Source organism: Bison bison, unplaced genomic scaffold, assembly GCF_000754665.1.
Source record: "Bison bison bison isolate TAMUID 2011002044 unplaced genomic scaffold, Bison_UMD1.0 scf7180017864530, whole genome shotgun sequence".
In the NCBI taxonomy this organism is placed as follows: Eukaryota; Metazoa; Chordata; class Mammalia; order Artiodactyla; family Bovidae; genus Bison; species Bison bison.
Window position 1 is genome coordinate 6,216,558 of NW_011495080.1, and position 22,424 is coordinate 6,238,981.

A 22,424-nucleotide genomic window follows, 5' to 3' on the forward strand; every position below is an offset into this window, starting at 1 on the left:
GCTCTTCCGATCTAGTGGGTAGCCTATCCCTTCTCCAGGGGATCTTCCCAACCCAGAAATTGAACTGGGGTCTCCTGCATTACAGGTGGGTTCTTTACCAACTGAGCTATCAGGGAAGCCCCAAAATGAAGCGTAAGTATCATTAATGAGTTTTATTTATCTTCTTCTACTTATCATATTCAGATTTTAAAAATAAACATTTTTATATAAGCATTAAAGTATTGTAAAAATATTATGACAAACTTTTCATATTTATAGAAAACTGACTACATCATCATCAGATGGTCAAATCGGGCTCAACTTTTCTTTCTTTTTGAAGACATAGGTGATAAAGAAGCAATTAATAAAGATATAACTGTTTCTTAAAATTTTTAAGTGACAGATTATCCCTCAAAGCTTAAAGTCAACTACAGATCAGTTTTAGTTCTTCCTCCCAGATGCTCCTTCCTAAAATCCATTTGCACTCTCCTGGAAAGCAAGTGAGAAACTGGCTGTGGGCAATGACTATTATCAGCATTACTCTTCATCAGCAGGGACACAGCCACTGTGGTAGCTGTCTATAAAACATGTGCGTAAGTATCCTTACTCATAACTCCCAAAGATCTATAAAACCCACCATCATCACTGGTATAGTTTTTCCTTCTTTTAACACTCAAGAGAGACATTAACCTCTTTCACTACAAACTGTCAATCATGATACTAGTTCACTAGCCCTAATCTCTTAAAGGGGAAACATCCCATCCACAGCCTCTGCTGAAGAAGCAATCACAGACAGACAGTGATGTTTTTACTTGTGACTCAACCACCTCAGTGACAGCCAATCTAGCCTAGCTAAGAGAGAGAATGGATCATATGAAAATAATGTATAAAAAATAGAACCAATGAAACAGAGGGAAAAGTATACAGAATAAGAGATAAAAGAGAGAGAGTAAGACAGTCAGTAGTAAGATAAGACTGTAGCAGACATAAAATAGAAGAGACTCCCAGGAATAACAGAGAATAGAAATTAATGGCTTTTTGGTTCTAGCTTACAGGAGGCTATTTCTGGCCACCAAAATATGTGATCAAAACATACTTCTAGGTACTCCATGACTAATGTTTAACATTTTAACTATTGTCTGAGAAAACAAGTAAATGATCAGCAAAAAAAAAAAAAAACATACAGAAGACACAATTCAGTATAGAAACTATATGATCCAAATAATAAAGAAAAGTAATCTACTAAGATTAAGCTCAATATATGCCATTCTAAAATATATTTTAAAAAGCAAAATACAAATAACAACTATCAGAGAACTTGTTAAGAACCGATAAAACAGATGGGCTAAAGATTAAAATGGTTTCTTTTTTTCATCAGGGTTAATTTAATTTTAAAAGGTATATTTTTATTCCTACCAATGCAAGATGAAAACCATAAGGAAATAAAACTGAGCCATATTAAGTCTCTTAGATATAAGCTAAAAAAGGCAAGGCTGTGAATAATCAATTTTTTCTATTAAGACTATAAAAATCTATAGTGAAACACATGGACAACTGAAATACAGGATACAACATTAATTTTTTCCCAAGCTTTATGTCTCTATTTTGCAAATTTTTTAAGGTAGTATATTTAATTATACTACCAACTACATGCCAGGAACAAACTATTGAAATGCATTATAAGAAGATAATTTACTGGACATTTTGACTTCAAGTCAGCAAATTAAAAATCTTTTTTTTTTTGATTAAACATGTTCAAATCTTAAGCCTGCCTGGCAACATCTTTTAAATTGCTGCTCTTAAGAATACTTAAACGTAAAAAGCAGCACTTGGGCAAAAAAATGGAGCACTTATCATTTTTTTCTGCTAATGGATGCACAGGATACTTAACAGTAAATCCAGTCGATTTTAAACTGAGAGTTTTGAATACTCAAAAGCTAGCTACCTCTAATTTCAATGTGAAGAAGTCAGTCAAGCCAAGTCTGAGAATATTTTTCTTCTGGTAGTTTTAAAATACCCTACTAAAACCTGTGCCTTTTGGTTGAATAATGTGACAAAACACATCTAGAAGAAAGCTCTGACTAGGAATGATAAGATCCTGGAGCTTGGCCACTAATTTGTTGGGTAACGTTAAGCACATCACATAATCTCTCAGGACTTTAATTCCTTTAACTGTAGTGTAAAGGGAAGGGCTGAATTCCTTGATCTCAAGTTTCTTCCAGCTCTAATAGGAGCAGTGCATTGCACAACTCTAGAAAACACCATTCATGAGGCCATGTTAATATTCTACAATTCTATGAAAAGATTTCACATATTTCATTCAAGGTATCACGTATAATACTCCTCTTACACAGCAGTCAATAACAACACACAATCCATTGACTGTAAAACAGCTTCCATTATGTGTAAACACTGTTCTAGGGTAACACCACAGAAGTGTAGAAGGGGTACCTGTGGCCAAGGATACTATGATGTAATAAATAATAAATGTATATAGCATAAAATGTTTGAGACATAAAAACCATATATAATAAAAAGCCAATTCAAAATGCAAAACAGAAATCAACTCAAACAATTTTGAATATCCACAGTTGTACAGTGTTAAAGAGTATACTATAAAAATTATAGCTTTTCCAAAAAAATCACTTGTACACTCACTTTCAAATACTTCCTAATTTTCACACAGGAGCATTGTGAAGAGGCCTTACCATAAGCTGAAGTTTTTCGACAAATATTTACTCATCTCTAAATGCTAGACATTGTGCTAGGCTCTAGGAATACACTGATAAATAAGACAGAAAGAATCCCCACTTGTGATGCTAACGTTCAAATGAGAAGTAGCAGAAAGTAAACAGGAACAGCTGTAAACAAGGTAACTACAGACCGTAATAAATGATATAAGAGAAATAAACAGGGAGCTGCACTAGGGCAGAGGAGTTCTTTTATTTGAGGTGGTCCCCAAAATGCTAATTAAAAGGATCCACTCATGGAAAAACAAAAGAAAAGTCAACTCTTCACAAAGAAATCAACAAGCTCAAAATCAGAGCAACAGGAAATAATCTATGGAAACCATGGAAATCTGAGAACTAGACTAAGTCAGATAATGGCCTCACAGGCTCCAAGATAAGATAAATCCAAAGAAGGTAAATCTCCAAGGGGGCCTGAGAACATTCATAAAATGTTGAATCTAGACCTAAGAGGATTTCACAACTATCCTGAAAATATTTCCTTATTTTTAGGAAGACAGAAACCCATTCTGAAGAGAAACTGCTGGGAACAGAAAATAAATTAAGCAAAGCGTAAAGAATGACAACTCCTAGGAAAGGTAAGATTCATATGCTAAGCTGGCAAAGGTCCAAGCGATATAGAACTCAATACATATCACAGAGCAAAATATATTCAAAGATGCCTCTCCAAAAAGCAAAATATTCGCAAAGCACAGATATAAAGGCAAATAGCTTTATTATATCTCATACTATATCTCATATTATATTTCCCAAAGGAGAGAGGTCTTGAGACACAAAGCTCATAAACTACACTTGTCCATTCCTTCAGCCTATAGAAGTGCTTCCATCTAAAACTATTAGAAGTGAATTCTTTGGTGGTCCAATAGTAAGGACTCCATGCTTTCCCTGTTGAGGGTGCTGGTTCAATCCCCAGCCAGGGAACTAAATCTCACAAGCCACACGGGATGGCCAAAAAAATAAATAAATAAAATAACTACTGGAAAACCGAACTTGTTTAAACATTAGAAAGTTAAAATGAAAGCCCACACTAAGAAATTGTAGGAAAAATAATATATGTAAAATAAATCACATTTTAACAGATAATAAAAACACATGAGAAAAATGTGGCCACAAAAAATGATGAACATTATAATCTGGTGTTTCAACATGAACTAAAAGAAATTAAGAAAATAGCTGAAGCTTTATTAAGCAGTAATCAAAATTATGACATTTCAGAAATATTAGACAATATGAAGAGCTATTAAGACTCACAAATGGAACACTGGCAGCGAAGAAGCAGGCAACCCATGGGGGGATGGCAGCTGCCCGACAGCAGCGCCTGGAAGACGTACTGAAGAATCCACCCACTGCTGGAGTCCTGTGCAGATTCACACAGACTCAATATGGGCTGCCACGGAATCCGATCAGATGAGCATGCTCGCGTGCTATCAGTTCTAGCCCAGCAAGCAGCTAAGGTAAGCCCAGACCCCACTGATACTCCTCTGGTGTATCTAGAACCAGATAATGGGAACATTATGATCCAGAAACACAATGGCATCACGGTAACAGTGCACAAAATGGCCTCTTGACATCTTGTATCACTTCTTCAGCAGCCTGTCACAGAAACTCAGTCCTACCTGATGCTAATTATCTTATAGAACTATTAGAATTCCAATAATTAGACCATTCATGTAATATGCATTGGGCACTTTTCTATTAATTTTAGAGTGAGCTGCTTTTTGACATTCTGTGGACTAACTTATCAAGAAAGTAGTTAAAAAGTACCACATGTTTTGAAGCAGCAGGTTTAGGTCACCTTGTATACATAATTATGTTATGCTTAATAAACCAGGTTGGAGGGGAAAAAAGACTCACAAAAGATTTCTTTCTGAAAACAGACTAAATTACAAATAATTAGACTAAATTGTTAACGTGGTAACCATTATGCAGTATATCAAACATTACGTTGCACACCTGAAACTAATATAATGTATGCCAACTGTATCTCAACTAAAACACACACAAAAAGGAATATACCCCCCCTCCCCCAACCCTGCCCAAAAACACCAAATAAAGAAAATACAGATTACAAAACCAGATTAAAGATTTACTGAGCAAAGCCCCCGCCCATCAGAACAAGACCCAGTTTCCCTCTCAGTCAGTCTCTCCCATCAGGAAGCTTCCATAAGCCTCTTATCCTTCTCCATCAGAGGGCAGACAGACTGAAAACCATAGTCCCACTAACCAATCTGATCACATAGACCAAAGCCTTGTCTAACTCAATGAAACCACCCAAGACAGACGAGTCGTGGTGGAGAGTTCTGACAAAACGCGGTCCACTGGAGAAGGGAACAGCAGACAACTTCAGTATTCGTGCCTGGAGAACCCCATGAACAGTATGGAAAGGCAAAAAGATAGGTCACTGAAAGATGAACTCCCCAGGTCAGTAGGTGCCCAATATACTTCTGGAGATCAGTGGAGAAATAACTCCAGAAAGAATGAAGGGATGGAGCCAAAGCAAAAACAATACCCAGCTGTGGATGTGACTGGTGATGGAAGTAAAGTCCGATGCTGTAAAGAGCAATATTGCATAGGAACCTGGAATGTTAGGTCCATGAATCAAGGCAAATTGGAAGTGGTCAAACAGGAGATGGCAAGAGTGAACATCGACATTTTAGAAATCAGCAAACTAAAATGGACTGGAATGGGTGAATTTAACTCAGATGACCATTATATCTACTACTGTGGCCAAGAATCCCTTAGAAGAAATGGCAGAGCCATCATAGTCAACAAGAGTCCGAAACACAATCTGAAGCAATCTCAAAAATGACAGACGGATCTCTGTTCACTTCCAAGGCAAACCATTCAATATCACAGTAATCCAAGGCTATGCCCCAACCAGTAATGCTGAAGAACCTGAAGCTGAATGGTTTTATGCAGACCTACAAGATCTTCTAGAACACCCCAAAAATATGTCCTTTGCATTTTAGGGGACTAGAATGCAAAAGCAGAAGTCAAGAAACACGTGGAGTAACAGGCAAATTTGGCCTTGGAATACAGAATGAAGCAGGGCAAAGGCTAATAGAGTTTTGCCAAGAGAACACACTGGCCATAGCAAACACCCTCTTCCAAAAACACAGGAGAAGACTCTACACAAGATGGTCAATAATAAAATTAGATTGATTATATTCTTTGCAACCAAAGATAGAGAAGCTCTATACAGTCAGCAAAAACAAGACCAGGATCTGACTGTGGCTCAGATCATGAATTCCTTATTGCCAAATTCAGACTGAAATTGAAGAAAGTAGAGAAAACCACTAGACAATTCAGGTATGACCTAAATCAAATCCCTTACAATTATACAGTGGAAGTGACAAATAAGATTCAAGGCATTAGATCTGAAAGACAGAGTGCCTGAAGAACTATGGATGGAGGTCCATGACACTGACAGGAGGCAGGGATCAAGACCATCCCCAAGAAAAAGAAATGCAAAAAAGCAGAACGGCTGTCTGAGGAGGCCTTACAAATAGCTGAGAAAAGAAGAGAAGCAAAAGGCAAAGAGAAAAGGAAAGATACATCCATCTGAATGCAGAGTTCCAAGGAACAGCAAGGAGAGATAAGAAAGCCTTCCTCAGTGATCAATGCAAAGAAATAAAGGAAAACAACAGAATGGGAAAGAAGAGATCTCTTCAAGAAAATTAGAGATACCAAGCGAACATTTCATGCAAAGATGGGCTTGATAAAGGACAGAAATGGTATGGACCTAACAGAAGCAGAAGATATTAAGAAGAGGTGGCAAGAATACACAGAAGAACTGTACAAAAAAGATCTTCATGACCAAGATAATCATGATGGTGTCATCATTTACCTAGAGCCAGACATCCTGGAATGTGAAGTCAAGTCGACCTTAGAAAGCATCACTATGAACAAAGCTAGTGGAGGTGATGGAATTCCAGTTGAGCTATTTCAAATCCTGAAAGATGATGCTGTGAAAGTGCTGCACTCAATATGACAGCAAAGTTGGAAAACTCAGCCGTGGCCACAGGACTGGAAAAGATCAGTTTTCATTCCAATCCCAAAGGAAGGCCACACCAAAGAATGTTCACACTACCACACAACTGCACTCATTCACATGCTAGCAAAGTAAAGCTCAAACTTCTCCAAGTGAGGCTTAAACAGTACGTGAACTGTGAACATCCAGATGTTCAAGGTGGATTTAGAAAAGGCAGAGGAACCAGAGATCAAATTGCCAACATCCGCTGGATCACTGAAAAAGCAAGAGAGTTCCAGAAAAACATCTACTTCTGTTTTATTGACTACGCCAAAGCCTTTGACTGTGTGGATCACAACAAACTGTGGAAAATTCTGAAAGAAATGGAAATACCAGACCACCTGACTTGCCTCCTGGGAAATCTATATGCAGGTCAGGAAACAACAGTTAGAACTGGACATGAAACAACAGACTGGGTCCAAGTTGGGAAAGGAGTATGTCAAGGCTGTATATTGTCACTTTGCTTATTTAACTTATATGCAGTGTACATCATGAGAAATGCTGGACTGAATGAAGCAGACCTGGAATCAAGATTGCAGGGATAATAACCTCAGATATGCAGATGACACCACCCTTATGGAAGCAATCAAAGAGGAACTAAAGAGCCTCTTGATGAAAATGAAAGAGGAGAGAGTGAAAAAGTTGGCTTAAAACACAACATACAGAAAACTAAGATCATGGCATCTGGTCCCATCACTTCATGGCAAACAGATGGGGAAACAATGGAAACAGTAAGAGACTTTATTTTGGGGGGGCTCCAAAAATCACTGCAGATGGTGACTGCAGCCATGCAATTAAAAGACACTTGCTCCTTGAAAGAAAGGCTATGACCAACCTAGACAGCATATTAAAAAGGAGAGACATTACTTTGCCAACAAAGGTCCATCTAGTCAAAGCTATCGTTTTTGCAGTAGTTATGTATGGATGTGAGAGCTGGACTATAAAGAAAGCTGAGCGCCAAAGAACTGATGCTTTTGAACTATGGTGTTGGAGAAGACTCTTGAGAGTCCCTTGGACAGCAGGGAGATCCAACCAGTCCATCCTAAAGGAAATCGGTCCTGAATATTCATTGGAAGGACTGATGCTGAAGCTGAAACTCCAATACTTTGGCCACCTGATGGGAAGAACCAAGTCACTAGAAAAGACCCTGATGCTGGGAAATACTGAAGGTGGGAGGAGAAGGGGATGACAGAGGATGAGATGGTTGGATGGCATCACTGACTCGATGGACTTGAGTCTGAGTAAGCTCGGGGAGTTGGTGATGGACAGGGAAGCCTGGCGTGCTGCAGTCCATGGGGTCACAAAGAGTCAGACATGACTGAGCAACTGAACTGAACCGAAAAATAACGACACACAAAAAATAGAAAGCAACAGTAAGTAGACAGTCCAATAAATATGTAATTGGAACCAGACAGGTATTTCAAACTGTGCTAGAAGCAAATTTTCCTAAAATAAACTTGAATCCACATTATAAAGGATACATGATATAGTAGAGAAATTCAACTGAGAATATTCCTAGTATAACCTATTAGACTTTAAAGACTTTAAACATTCAGGTAGAAAGATCAAGTATCTTACAAGAAAAAGAAGATTATTGTTTCAAGGAACTTCAAAACAGCTATGTTTTGTACACAAATAAAATGAAACAAAAAGTTGTAAAATATCCAAGCACACACAAAAAAATGTGAGCCTGGGATTTCATATATAGTTAAACTGTCCTTCGTGTTTACAGGCATAGATGGTCAACAACATATAAAGTTTCCTGAGTCTTTCCTGCAACTAAAAAACAAACTAAACATATTCAAGAAATAACCTGAAAAGCTTCACAGTAAAATCTGATCACAAGAATTAAAGGCACTGAACTAAAGAACTGAAACTACCGATGAAGACAACGACAACGTAACAGTATATAAATATGTTCTGCAACAAAGTAGAAAGAACAGATCCATCAAAAATGGGAGAAGAATGGAGGGAACAAGCAGAAGTCAGAATAGACTTATTAACTGCCTCACAAATACTAACTCTTAGAAGGAAAGATCATCGTTTACAATTAGATACTGGGAGAGAGAGGAGTAGGAAGAGGTCCCCAGCTAATTTCCTCAGGGAGACACTAGATTGAAGGAAACTAAAAAACAAAATCACAAGCCATCCTAAATGCCTAAAGAAACCTGTTTTAAGAAGAGAAAGATCAAAGAAAAAAGACAACATAGTGAAAGATTCTACAAGTTTATGTAAAATATCCCACAAAATATTAGAGCAGAATTGACATCAAACGTGTCAGTAAACATAAATGGCCTTAAACACATTTTTTAAGATGAGGTAGCAAGGCAAAAATCCAATCCTATCACATATACAAAAGACATAAATAAAACATTACATTTTAAAGGAACAGCAAAAACAGACCAAGCAAATGAAATAATAATAAAGCAAGGTTCAAATTTAATTTCAGACAAGAGGAACTACTAAGCCTTAAGCAAAAATAAAAGAGTACTTTATAATAAAATACTATAGTTTATAATACCAAGTAATGCTGCTGCTGCTCCTAAGTGGCTTCAGTTGTGTCCGACTCTTTGCGACCCCATAGACGGCAGCCCACCAGGCTCCCCCGTCCCTGGGATTCTCCAGGCAAGAACACTGGAGTAGGTTACCATTTCCTCGTCCAATGCATGAAAGTGAAAAGGGAAGTTAAGTCGCTCAGTCGTGTCCGACTCTTAGCGACCCCATGGACTGCAGCCCACCAGGCTCCTCCTCCATGGGATTTTCCAGGCAAGAGCACTGGAGTGGGGTGCCATTACTAACAAATTTTTTCAAAAAACACCAAAATCTAAAACATCTCTCCAAGTGAATAAAAAAATTCTATTAAAAATTATTAGGTCAAAGGAGAAATACAAAGCAAACTGCAAAATTTCTACAAAATAATGCTAATAGAGTAGTGTGACAGATAATACAGCAATACCATCCAAGAGAACTTTCTGTGATGATAAAAATATTCTGTATCTGCACTGACCAATACAATCGCTGCTAGACACATGTGGCTACTGAATACTTAAAATATGCCTAATGTGAGACTGCTGCTGCTGCTAAGTCACTTCAGTCGTGTCTGACTCTGTGTGACCCCATCACTGAATTCTAAAATTCAATTTGTATTCCTACACATGGAGCCATTAACCTCAAATAACCTCATTGACTCTGGTCGAGTTATTAACCTCAGATAGGCCAATGATACCACCCTAATGGCAGAAAGTGAAGAGGAACTAGAGTCTCTTGATGAAAGTGAAAGAGGAGCCATATGGGGTTGTGAAGAGTTGGACGTGACTTAGCAACTGAACAGCAACAAAATCTGGTGGCTCAGTGATACAATTTCCCTGCTAATGCAGGACACAGGGGTTCCATCCCTGGGTGGGGAAGATCCCCTGGAGAAGGAAATGGTAACCCACTCCAGTATTACTGCCTGGGAAATCCATGGACAGAGGAGCCTGGTGCGCTACAGTCCATGAGGTCACAAAAGAGTCAGACATGACTACGCAACTAAACAACAACAAAATAATCTAGTAATTATCACATTGAATAGTGCAGCTCTCTATAGTACACCAGAAACTCAAAATTTAATAACTGTGTCAATATAAACTAAAAATTTAATATCTGGAACAAGTAAAGAGAGAAAAACAGCCAGCAAAATTAAAAAAAAAAAAAAAAAACCTGCTAGGCAGAGACTATTTTAAGAATTACACAGCTATTTTGCAAGTCTACAAAGATAAATTTGAAAACCTGGATGAAATGTACAACTCTCTGTGGGAAAAAATGTACCAACTGACCCTAGTAGATACAGAAAGCTGAAACAGAGAAATTTCCCTAGAAGAAAAAAAAAAAGTTATCAGAACCCAACTATCAAAAAACACTAGGTAGGTACAATTGTTTCCAGAAAGGAAATCTATACAAACATTTACTAATGAAGGGATTAGCTAATACGATTTTAAAAAGGAAAGCAAAAGGACTTCCAGATTCAGCTCCAAAATGTTAAGAGCTTAGGCTTTCTCTCAGTCTTAATTGAGAGAAGATAAAAGCTGAACAAGGTAAAAATCAACAACTTTCTTTAGATTCCTCAAAAAGCTGAGGTCACTGGGGAACAAATACCCTGTAATCTGGAGAGAAGAGCAAAAGACAGATAATCACAGCTGAGATCACCTTATCTGAAGCAGAAGCCACTGGAGCCAATAATTGATAGGAAAAATTACAAGGTCATTTTGATAAATTTCTAGAGACTGAAAGTGGACTCGTTTGACAGAAACTCTGGGGGCATAGTTTTAGGGATCTCGCATACTTTTGTGAGTTTTACTTCCAGTAAAAGAAGTTAGTTGAGAGAAAAAAAACCCTGCCTGAAACAGAGTAGAGGAAAAGTAACCATTTAAAAATACTGACCGAGTGTTCTTCATAACGAGTCGATTCCAGCCCCCTCTAGCTTTCCTTTCTCACGTTTGGGGAGAAAAATAAAGGCTAAAAAACACTTTGCAAAGTAAGAGTACAGGGACTCAGACCCAGTAAAAACTGGGATTTAATCATAAGATAAAAGAATGCTTCCCTTCCTTCATATCTAGCCACCACAACAGGGGTAATGTATAATTACAGGAGACTACAACTGAGAGCTTCAAGACACAAACTATTTAAGACCTTAGGGAACAACTCTGCCACCTACCCACTTCCCCAAAAAGAAAAAAAAACAAAAGAGACAGAGAAAATATGAACACTAGAGGAGAATGAAGCCTCTGCCACCTAGGGCTACATCAAACACTAACAGCCCAACTTCTAACATGATGAACATAAAACTTCAAACAAAAAGCCTAATTACTTCAGTTCCTACTATCCAATACATCCTAGATCCTTCCAACAAAAAACTTCAGCACGCTAAAAGACAAGAAAAAGCACAGTCTGAAGAGACAAAGCAAGCATCAAAATCAGACTCAGATGTGGATTCTGGAATTATTAGATAGGGAATTTGAAATAATTACGATTACCATCTTAAGAGCGCTAATGCAAGATAGATGGGTAATGTATCAAGGAAAGAATCAGGAAGCTTGAAGTTAAGCCAGCAGACAGTTCCCACACTGAAAGAGAAAAAAAAAAAATTAAGGAAAAGAATTTCAAGGAACTGTGAGAAAACTACAAAAGCTATAATATATGCATAATTGCAATAAGAGAAGGAGAAAAAAGAGAATAAGGAGTGGAAAAAATATATGAAGTGATAATGACTGGAAATTTTCCAAAATTAATGACAACAAGAAACCACAGATCCAGGAGGTTCAGACACAAGCAGGATATATGCAAAAACATCTACACAGAGGCATTATCATATTCAAACTGTAGAAAATCAAATAAAAAGAAAATCTGAGCGTAATCAATGGGAAAACTCCTTACCTACATAAGAACAAGCATAAGAATGGTGTCAGGTTTCCTACCAGAAACCATACATACAATCAAGAAAGTGTAGAATGAAATACTTAGAAGTGTTGAAAGAAGAAAAAAACCACCAACCTAAAATTCTGTATCCAATGAAACAGAAACAAATGAAATCTCTTAAATGTGACAGAAAAATAAATAACGTGCTAAAACTTCCCAGATGGTGCTAGTGGTAAAGAACTACCTGCCAATGAAAGAGACAAAAGCAACGTGAGTTGGATCCCTGGGTGGGGAAGATCCCCTGGAGGAAGGAATAGCAACTCAGTCCAGTGTCGCCTGGAGAAGCCCACGGACAGAGCCTGGCAGGCAACGGTCCACAGGACAGCAGAGTCGGGCTGACTGAAGTGACTTAGCATGTGTGCACTCAAAACAAAAACTGAGAAAACCTACCGCCACTAGAATCTGCCTTGCATTAATGGTAAGTAATTTGTTTGAAGGAAAATAATATAGGTCAGATACCTGGATCAACACAAAGAAGGACAGAAAAGGACTATAAGAAACTAACATAAAAAACTTGTATTGTCTTATTCCTAACTGAGTAATAGATACCTGGTTCAAAGAAATAAAAGCAGTAACGTATGGGGTGATTAGAACGTACAGAAAAGCAAAGTGAATGACAGCAATGTTATAAGAGAGGGAGGAATTAGAAATATTTTGGTATTAATATAAGGTACTTGAACTACCTATCCATGAAGCATCATTATTGTTGTTCAGTAACTCAGTCGTGTCTGACTCTGCACAGGCTCCTCTGCCAGGGGTTTTCCAGGCAAGAATACTGGAGAGGGTTGCCATTTCCTTCTCTAGCAGATCTTCCCAGACTAGAGATCAAACCCACATCTTCTGCATTGGCAGTCACATTATTTACCACTGAGCCGCCAGGAAAGCCCATGTCATTTAAAGCTGGATTAAATTAGTTGTAAATATACCGATGCAAACTCTGGGACAACCACTAAAAACATATTTAAAAGAAGTATAATTGACATGCTAAGTGGAGAGAAAATAAAAGCACATTGAATATTCATTTCAAATCACAGAAGGCAGAGAAAAAAGCAAAAGGAAGAAGACTAAAGAATAAGTGCAAAGAATAGAAAATAATAATCAATTTAATAATCAATTTAAATGTGAATGATCTTAATCAAACAATTAGAAGATAGAGACTGTCAGAGTGGACTAAAGAACAAGATCTGAATATACTGCCTATAAGAAACTCTATGGGCTTACCTGGTGGCACAATGGTAAAGAATCTGCCTAGCAATGCAGGAGACGCCAAGAGATGCAGGTTTGATCCCTGGGTCAGGAAGATTCCTGCAATAGGAAATAGCAACCCACTCCAGTATTCTTGCCCGGAAAATTCCATGGACAAAGGAGCCTGGCGGACCAGTCCATGGGGTCAGAAAGAGTCAAACACGACTGAACACGCACACACAAGAAACACACCATAGAGACACAGGTAGATGAAAAGTAAAGAAACAGAGAAAGATAAACCATGCTTTCAAAAGAAAGCTGACGTTGTATTTCTATCAGGCAAAAGATTTAAGAACAATGAAAATCATCAGGGATAGATAAAGAAGGGCATTACATAATGAAGAGTGTCAAATTCTCCAAAAAGATGTAGCAATCTTTAAGATATCTGTACCCCCCTCCCCCCAAAAAAGTGTCAAAATACTTGAGGGAAAAAATGACAGAATTGCAGGGGGAAAAAAGACAAATCCAGTATTATAACTGAAGACATCAACATCTCTCTATCAGTAACTGACAGATCCAGGAGGCAGAAACTCAGCAAGAATACAGTTGAACTGAACAGCATCAATCAACTGGGTCTAATTAACATTTATAGAGTATTTTATTCAACACAGCAGAATACACATTCTCCTCAAACTCACATTGGGATATTGACCAAGATACACCATAAAATACATATTATTAAGTGTAGAAGAACAGAAAATTATTCAAAGTATGCTCTCAGGCCACAATGGAATTAAACTTAATTACACTTAATCAGTAGAATTAAATTTTATCAGTAACAGAAAGAGTAGACAATCCCAAAATATTTGGGGTAAACAATACTCTTCTAAATAATGCAAAGGTCAAGTCACAATATAAATTTAAAATTACATTGAATTAAATGAAAACAAAACATCAAAATTTGGGTGACAGCCAAAGTGAAGCACTGAATATAGTACTGAATGCACATATCAGAAGATGGATCTAAAATCAATTGCCAAAGCTTCCACTTTAGGAAACTACAGAAAGAAGAACAATTTAAGTATAAAGCAAACAGAGAAGATAAACAATAAAAAGCAAAAATCCATGAAACTGAAAACAGGAAATGAAAAAGATAAAAAAAAAATCCATAAAACTAAAAGCTGGCTATTTGAAAAAACAGTAACATTGACAACTTTCTAGCTAATGCAATCAAGAAAAAAAACAGAGAAACACAAATTTCTAATATCAGATATGAAAGAAAGGTCATCATTACTGATCACTTGGATACTAAAAGCTTACTAAAATAAATATTATACACTACTCTATTTCTACAACATTCTAAGAGATGGAACGGACCAATTCCTTAAAAGGCACAAACTACCAATATTCAAGGAGAAATGTGTTAGTCGCTCAGTCTTATCTGACTCTTTGTGACCATGGACAAGCTCCTCTGTCCATGGGATTCTCCAGGCAAGAATACTGATGTGGGTAGCCATTTCCTTCTCCAGGGGATTTTCACGACCCGGGATCAAACTCAGGTCTCCTGTATTACAGGCAGATTCTTTACCGTCTGAGCCACCAGAGAAGCTCCCCAAGGAGAAACATCTTCTGAATAAGCTGATAGCTATTAATGAAATTAAATCAATAACTAATAATCCTCCAAAAACGAAAGCAACAGGCCCAGATGGTTTCACTGGTGAATTCTAACAGATATTTAAAGAAAGTTATGGTATCACTTCTCTGAAATTTCTTCCAGAAACTAAAAGCAAAGTGAAAACTTCCTAACTCTGTATGAGGCCAGCATTATTCAAATACCAAAACCAGATAATGACATTACAAGAAAGAAAAATTCCAGCCCATCTTATGAATACAGATACAAAAATTCTCAACACAATATCAGCAAATCAAATCTAACAATGTGTAAAACTAATTACATACTACAATCAAATGGTATTTATTCCACATATGCAAGAGTAGTTCAACATTCAAAAATCAATTAATGAAATTCATCATACCAACAAGCAAAAGAAGAATCATCTATCAATACATGCAGAGAAAGCACTTCACGAAATCCAACATGCATTCACAATGAAAAATCTCAGCAAACAAGTAGAAAGGACCTTCATCAAATTGATAAAGAACACACCTCAAAACACCTATAGCTAACATAAAGGTAAGAAGTTGTATGTTTCTCCTTAACATCAGGAACAAAGCATTCCTATTCAACATCATACTGGAAGTTCTAGCTAATGCAATAAAACTAAAAAAGGAAATACAAGGTACACAGATTGACAAAAAAGAAAGAAAATCCCAAAGAATCAACAACAATTAAAAAAAAAAAAAAAACCCTCCCAGAACTACCAGACAATTACAGCAAGGTTAGCAAGGTTGCAGGACAGAAAGTTAATACACAAAAGTCAACTGCTTTCCTAAATCCTAGCAATAAAATGGAATTTAACAGTAAAAACACACTGCAAGCCACAACTCCTGAGCCTACGTGCTGCAACTGCTGCAGCCTGTGCTCTGCAACAGGAAAAGCCTCCACAACGAGGGGTCTGTGCTGCAACAGAGGAGCTCCTGCTCACCACAACTAAAGAAGGCCTGCACAGAGCAAGGAAGACCCAGCACAGCCAAAAATAAACAAACAAATTTTTAAAAATGAAATAAAAGTAAAAGCACAATACCATTTATATTAGCACTTAAAAAACAAAATACTTAAAGACTAAGTCATATATATATAAGATGTATATAAGGAAAACTATAAGCTCTAATGAAAGAAATCAAAGAAAATCTAAATAATTAATAGAGATATTCTATGTTCATGGATATAGGCCTCAATATTGTTAAGATACTAGTTTTTCCCAACTTGATCTGTACACTGAACCCAATCCCAAACAAATCCCAGAAAACTATTTTGTGGATATTAACAAACTGATTCTAAAATTCATATGGAAAGACAAAAGACCCAGGGTTAGCCAACACAACACTAAAGAAATACAAAGTTGAGGAATAACATTACCTGCCTTCAAGACTCACTTACTTATAGTAAGAAAGACAGCATGGTAATGGTGAAAGAAGACATACAGGTCAATGGAAAAGAATAGAGTTCAGAAATAAAACCAATTAGATAATCAATTTTAACAAAAGTGCAAAGGCAATTCAATGGAGAAAAGATAATCCTTTCAACAAAAGGTGCTGTAACAACTGGGCATTCACATAGTAAAAAAAAAAAAAAGAAGAAGACCACCACACACTTTTCACAAAACTTAACTCAAAATTAATCTCAGACCTAAATGTGAAACACAAAACTATAAAACCCCTATGAGATATTATAGGCGAAAAACATGTGGCCTGGGTTTGACAATGACTTTAAACACCAAAAGCACATCCATTAAAGAAAAAAACTGATTAAGTTGGACTTTATTAAAATTAAAAACTTCTGCTCTGCAAGACACTGTTAAGAGAAATACACAGGCCACTGATGGGAAAAAAATATTTGAAAAACACTATATGATAAAGGTCTGTATCCAAAATCTACAAAAGAACTCCTAAAATTCAAAAATAAGAAAACAACCCACCCAATTTAAAAAGACAAAAGATGTGCATACACATCTGTATAAGGATGAAAACAAAACATATGAAAAGATGTCAACATCACATATCATTCAGTTTAGCTCAGTCATGTCCAGCTCTTCACAACCCCATGCTGCAACCCCAAGCCTGCAGCATGCCAGGCTTCCCTGTCCTTCACCAACACCCGAAGAGTGCTCAAACTCATGTCTGTTGAGTTGGTGATGCCATCTAACCACCTAATCCTTTATCATCCCCTTCTCCTCCTGCTTTCACTCTTTCCCAGATCAGGGTCTTTTCCAGTGAGTCAGCTCTTCACATCAGGTGGCAAAAGTATTGGAGCTTCAGCGTCAGTACTTTCCAATGAAGGTTCAGGGTTGATTTCTTTTAGGATTGACTGGTTTGATTTCCCTGCTCTCCAAGGGACTCTCAAGAATCTTCTCTAGCACCACAACTCGAAAGCATCAATTTTTTGGCACTCAGTCTTCTTTACGGTCCAACTCTCACATCCATACACGACTACTAAAAAAACCATAGCTTTGACTAGATGGACCATTGTCAGCAAAGCAGTGTCTCTGCTGTTTAATATGCTGTCTAAATTGGCCATAGTTTTTCTTCCAAGGAGCAAGCATCTTTTAATTTCATGGCTGCAGTCACCATCTGCAGTGATTTTGGAGCCCAAGAAAATAAACTCCCTCACTGTTCCGAAACACACACCTATTAGTGATGGGACCAGATGTCATGATATCAGTTTTCTGAATGTGGAGTTTTAAGCCAGCTTTTTAACCCTCCTCTTTCACTTTCATCAAGAGGCTCTTTAGTTCCTCTTTGCTTTCTGCCAAAGGGTGGTGTCATCTGCGTATCAGAGGTTACTGGTATTTCATATATTAGAGAATTACAAATCAAAACAGTAATGAGTTATCATCACTCATCTATTAGGATGGCTCAAATGAAAAAAAGCTGATAGTACCAAAGAGCACTGAGGCTTGAATTCCCACAGCTGGTGGGAATACCACTGGCAGCGTGACCACACTGCTAGGTATTTACCCAAGTAAGTTTAAAAACTAATGTCTAAGGCCAAACTTCACAGGAATGATTATAGCAGCTTTTGCTCGTAACTGCCGAAACTTGAAAGCAATCAATATGTCCTTCAATAGTTAAAAGGATAAACAACCAACAGTATATCCATACAATGGAGTATTATTCTTAAGTAAAAAGAAATGAGCCATCAAGCCATGAAGAGAAATGAAGGAATCTTAAATGAATGCTGCTAACTTTAAAAATTATAGGAAAACTTGGAAAATACAAAAAACTTTATACAGTAAAAAGATCAGTTTGCCACAGGTTTGGTGGGAGAAGGGAAGGGATGAACAGGTGAAGCACAAAGGCTTTTTAAGAGGGGGTGAAACTATTCTGTAAGGTTCTATACGGGTGGATATACAACATGATACATTTGTCACTCTACATTAAGAGTAAACCTTAACTCATGCATGCATGCTCCGTCACTTCAGTCGTGTCCGACTCTTTGCAACCCTATGGACTGTAGTCCGCCAAGATCCTCTGTCCATGGGATTTTCCCAGCAAGAGTACTGGGAGTCAGTTGCCATTTCGTCCTCCAGGGTATCTTCCCAACCCAGGGATGAAACCAACATCTCTTACGTTTCCTGCACTGGCAGGCAGGTTCTTTACCACTATCGCCACCTGGGAAGCCCCTAACGCATGCAAGTTTAAAAAATTAGGAAGTTAGAGGCTGCAGTCCATGGGGTCGCTAGAGTCGGACACAACTGAGCGACTTCACTTTCACTTTTCACTTCCATGCATTGGAGAAGGAAATGGCAACCCACTCCAGTGTTCTTGCCTGGAGAATCCCCAGGACAGGGAAGCCTGGTGGGCTGCCGTCTATGGGGTCGCACAGAGTCGGACACGACTGAAGCGACTCAGGAGGAGCAGCAGCAGCAGAGGCTTTCACAAAAAAAAATGCAAACTGTGACAAGAGAATCTAACTGTATCACAAATGTATGAAACAACCCCACTGAAGGCAATGGGGAAAAGGTACCGACTTAAGGAACTATGTAAATAAATGAAAGGACTATATAGGACTAAAGGCAGAAGGGACTGTACTTGAGTGCTGTACTCTAGTTAATAAGGTTGATTTCTGCAGGGTACAGATAAACAATTCTGATACTGCTATACATGTATACTGGAACTGAACAATTAAGATGCTTGGCGAATGGTTAGGGCCAGGTTTCTAACTGCTGAGGTGGAAATGTACAGATCAGCAAGGGGAGGAATCTGGAATTACCCATGTGGTAATGGATTAGAGTAGGCAATATGGGTAGGAACCAATGTTTAATATAATTACTAATGGTTACATATAGAAATATTTACAGGTATGTGCCTATACACAGGTTACTATACATCAATTTATTTCTTCACTTTGTCAGTTGAGAGTTACTAAAATAAACAACACCCCAGAAGCAAGGAGCATACCTAACACCCAAACTTTAGTTTCTGATACCATCTTCCAATAAAAGGAACTAGGGCTCCATGAAGAAATGGGGCAGGAAATACATGAGTCTGGAGCATGTTGTGGTACCAGAAAGTAAAGAAGTGTTTAAAAAAAAAAAATCTGTTGATGCGGGTTATGTCCAAAGGGCACAGGAGCCAAATAAAAAAGCTTCCAATAGCCAAATCTGAAACAATTTGAGCAACAAACTAATATTAGATTATAACCCAAAGAATAAAGTAAGTACACGTTAAGTACTGCTGCTACTGCTAAGTCACTTCAGTCGTGTCCGACTCTGTGTGACCCCATAGACGGCAGCCCACCAGGCTCCCTCATCCCTGGGATTCTCCAGGCAAGAACACTGGAGTGGGTTGCCATTTCCTTCTCCAATGCATGAAAGTGAAAAGTGAAAGTCAAGTCCAACCCTCAGCAACCCCATGGACTGCAGCGTACCAGGCTCCTCCGTCCATGGGATTTTCCAGGCAAGAGTACTGGAGTGGGGTGCCATTGCCTTCTCCGTACAAAGTGATATAAATTACTGAATAAATTAATAAATGGGCAGAAGGTAATCTCCCATGCAGAATTCTGAATAAATTATGTAGAAAATCTACCCTAAAGGAGGAAAGCATAATTCCCCACTGTATGTGTGGGCAGTACAGTGGGCTGCATGTAGTAATTTCCTCCCAAAGACTACTGTGTGGAAAGAAGAAAAAGAAATAACTTTACAGTAGAGAAACCTGACAAACACTATCTCAACCAGGTTAATCAAAGTCAAAATCAATAATGAAAAATCATGATAAGAGAATGTGCATAAAGTGATGAAAATGGAACTTTACCTCTTTGCTTTTTCTTCCAAAACACCATAACTCATCTTAATCATGAGAAGGAAAAAAAAAAAAAAATCACACAAACTCAAAGAAAGGGGCACCCTGCAATTTACCCGACCAGTCCTCCTCAAACTATAAAAGTCATCAAAAACAAAGAAAGTCTGTCTGAGAAATTGTCCAGTCAAGCCTAAGAGACATGACAATTAAATACAATCCTGCCTGAGATCTTGGAATAGAAAAAGAATATTAGGTAAAAACTAAGGAAATCTGAAGATAACAGTAATAATTATGTATCAATGCTGGATCATTAACTGTAATAAACCAATATAATATGTAATTTGGGTTTCCCTCATGGCTCAGACAGTAAAGAATCCGCCTACAACGTGGGAGTCCTGGGTTTGATCCCTAGGTTGGGACGATCCACTGGAGGAGGGTATGGCAACCCACTCTAGTATTCTTGCCTGGAGAATTCTATGGACAGAGAAGCCTGGCGGGCTTGCGGTCCACTGGGTCACAAAGTGTCGGACACGACTGAGTGACTAAGTACAATATGTAATTTAATGTGAGTTATATAATTAATAACGGTAAAAAATGCTGGGGAGTATATTTGTACTATCTGCTTCATATGTCTATAAATCTAAAACTGCTCCAAAAAATAAAGTCTATAATTTACTTTAAAAAAAAAAAAGGCAAAGCAATTACAGCATACATATTAGAAAGGAAAATAAAAAACTACTTGTTTGCAGACAAGATTACATACTAGAAATCACCAAAGAATCAATGGAAAAAAATACTATTTAGTTTTTAAATATATATATCAAATTAAAATACAAAAAGTCTCAGAAGCCTTGAAACTTAAAAGCAAAAAGCAGCTAGAACATATAATGGGAAAAAATCCACTTACAACAGCAATAAAATAAAATACTACACTTAAAAATGTATGAAAAATTTTAAAAATTCTAAAAGGCACATATGGGTGCTTCCCAGGTGACTCAGTGGTAAAAAATCCACCTGCCAATGCAGGAGACTTGGGTTCAATCCCTGGGTCCAGATGATCCCTTGGAGGAGAAAATGGCAACCCACTTCAGTATTCTTGCCTGGAAAATTCCATGGACAGAGGAGCCTGGTGAGCTACAGTCCATAGGGTCGCAAAGAGTCAGATTCAACCAAGTGACTGAACATGCAAAAGGCACATAAAGTAAGCCTAAAATAAACTTAAAGGCATACTGTGTCCTCATGGAGAAGGACTCATCATCATAAAGATGTCAATTCTCTCTACATTAATTTATAGTTTAATTATACTCAAAAATAAGAACAAGTTTTTTTCTGAAACTAGATAATAAAGGTGATACATGCAGTTCAATATTAAAAAAAATTTTTTTAATGGGCAGAAGATCTTAACAGACATCTCTCCAAAGACAACATACAGATGGCCAAAAAGCACATGAAAAGATGCTCAACATCACTAATTATTAGAGAAATGCAAATCAAAACTATAAGGAGGTAGGACCTCACACAGATCAGAATGGCCACCATCAAAAAGTCTACAAACAATAAATGCTGGAGATGGTGTGGAGAAAAGGGAACCCTCCAGCACTGATGGTGGGAATGTAAATTGGCACAACCATTAGAGAGAAAAGTATGGAGGTGCCTTAAAAAACTGAAAACAGAGAACTACCATGTGACCCAGAAATCCCACTCCTGGAAAAGGGAACCCTCTTACACTGTTGGTGGGAATGCAAACTAGTACAGCCACTATGGAGAACAGTGTGGAGATTCCTTAAAAAACTGGAAATAGAACTGCCTTATGATCCAGCAATCCCACTGCTGGGCATACACACTGAGGAAACCAGAAGGGAAAGAGACACGTGTACCCCAATGTTCATCGCAGCACTGTTTATAATAGCCAGGACATGGAAGCAACCTAGATGTCCGTCAGCAGATGAATGGATAAGAAAGCTGTGGTACATATACACAATGGAGTATTACTCAGCCATTAAAAAGAATTCATTTGAATCAGTTCTAATGAGGTGGATGAAACTGGAGCCTATTATACAGAGTGAAGTAAGCCAGAAGGAAAAACACCAATACAGTATACTAACGCA

General features: G+C 37.7%; 1 protein-coding gene across 5 annotated transcripts in view; it reads right to left on the reverse strand.

The window, feature by feature from the left end:
* The window catches only part of MKLN1 (muskelin 1, intracellular mediator containing kelch motifs), a 386,334-nt gene that overhangs the window by 158,045 nt on the left and 205,865 nt on the right, over nt 1-22,424 (reverse strand). The window contains exon 3 of one of the 5 annotated variants that reach the window (XM_010831658.1): nt 11,769-11,858. The exons of the other annotated variants lie outside the window; for them this stretch is intronic. Coding sequence (XP_010829960.1) covers nt 11,769-11,858 — 90 coding nt within the window. The remainder of the gene's footprint in view (nt 1-11,768; nt 11,859-22,424) is intronic. 5 annotated transcript variants of the gene reach the window in all.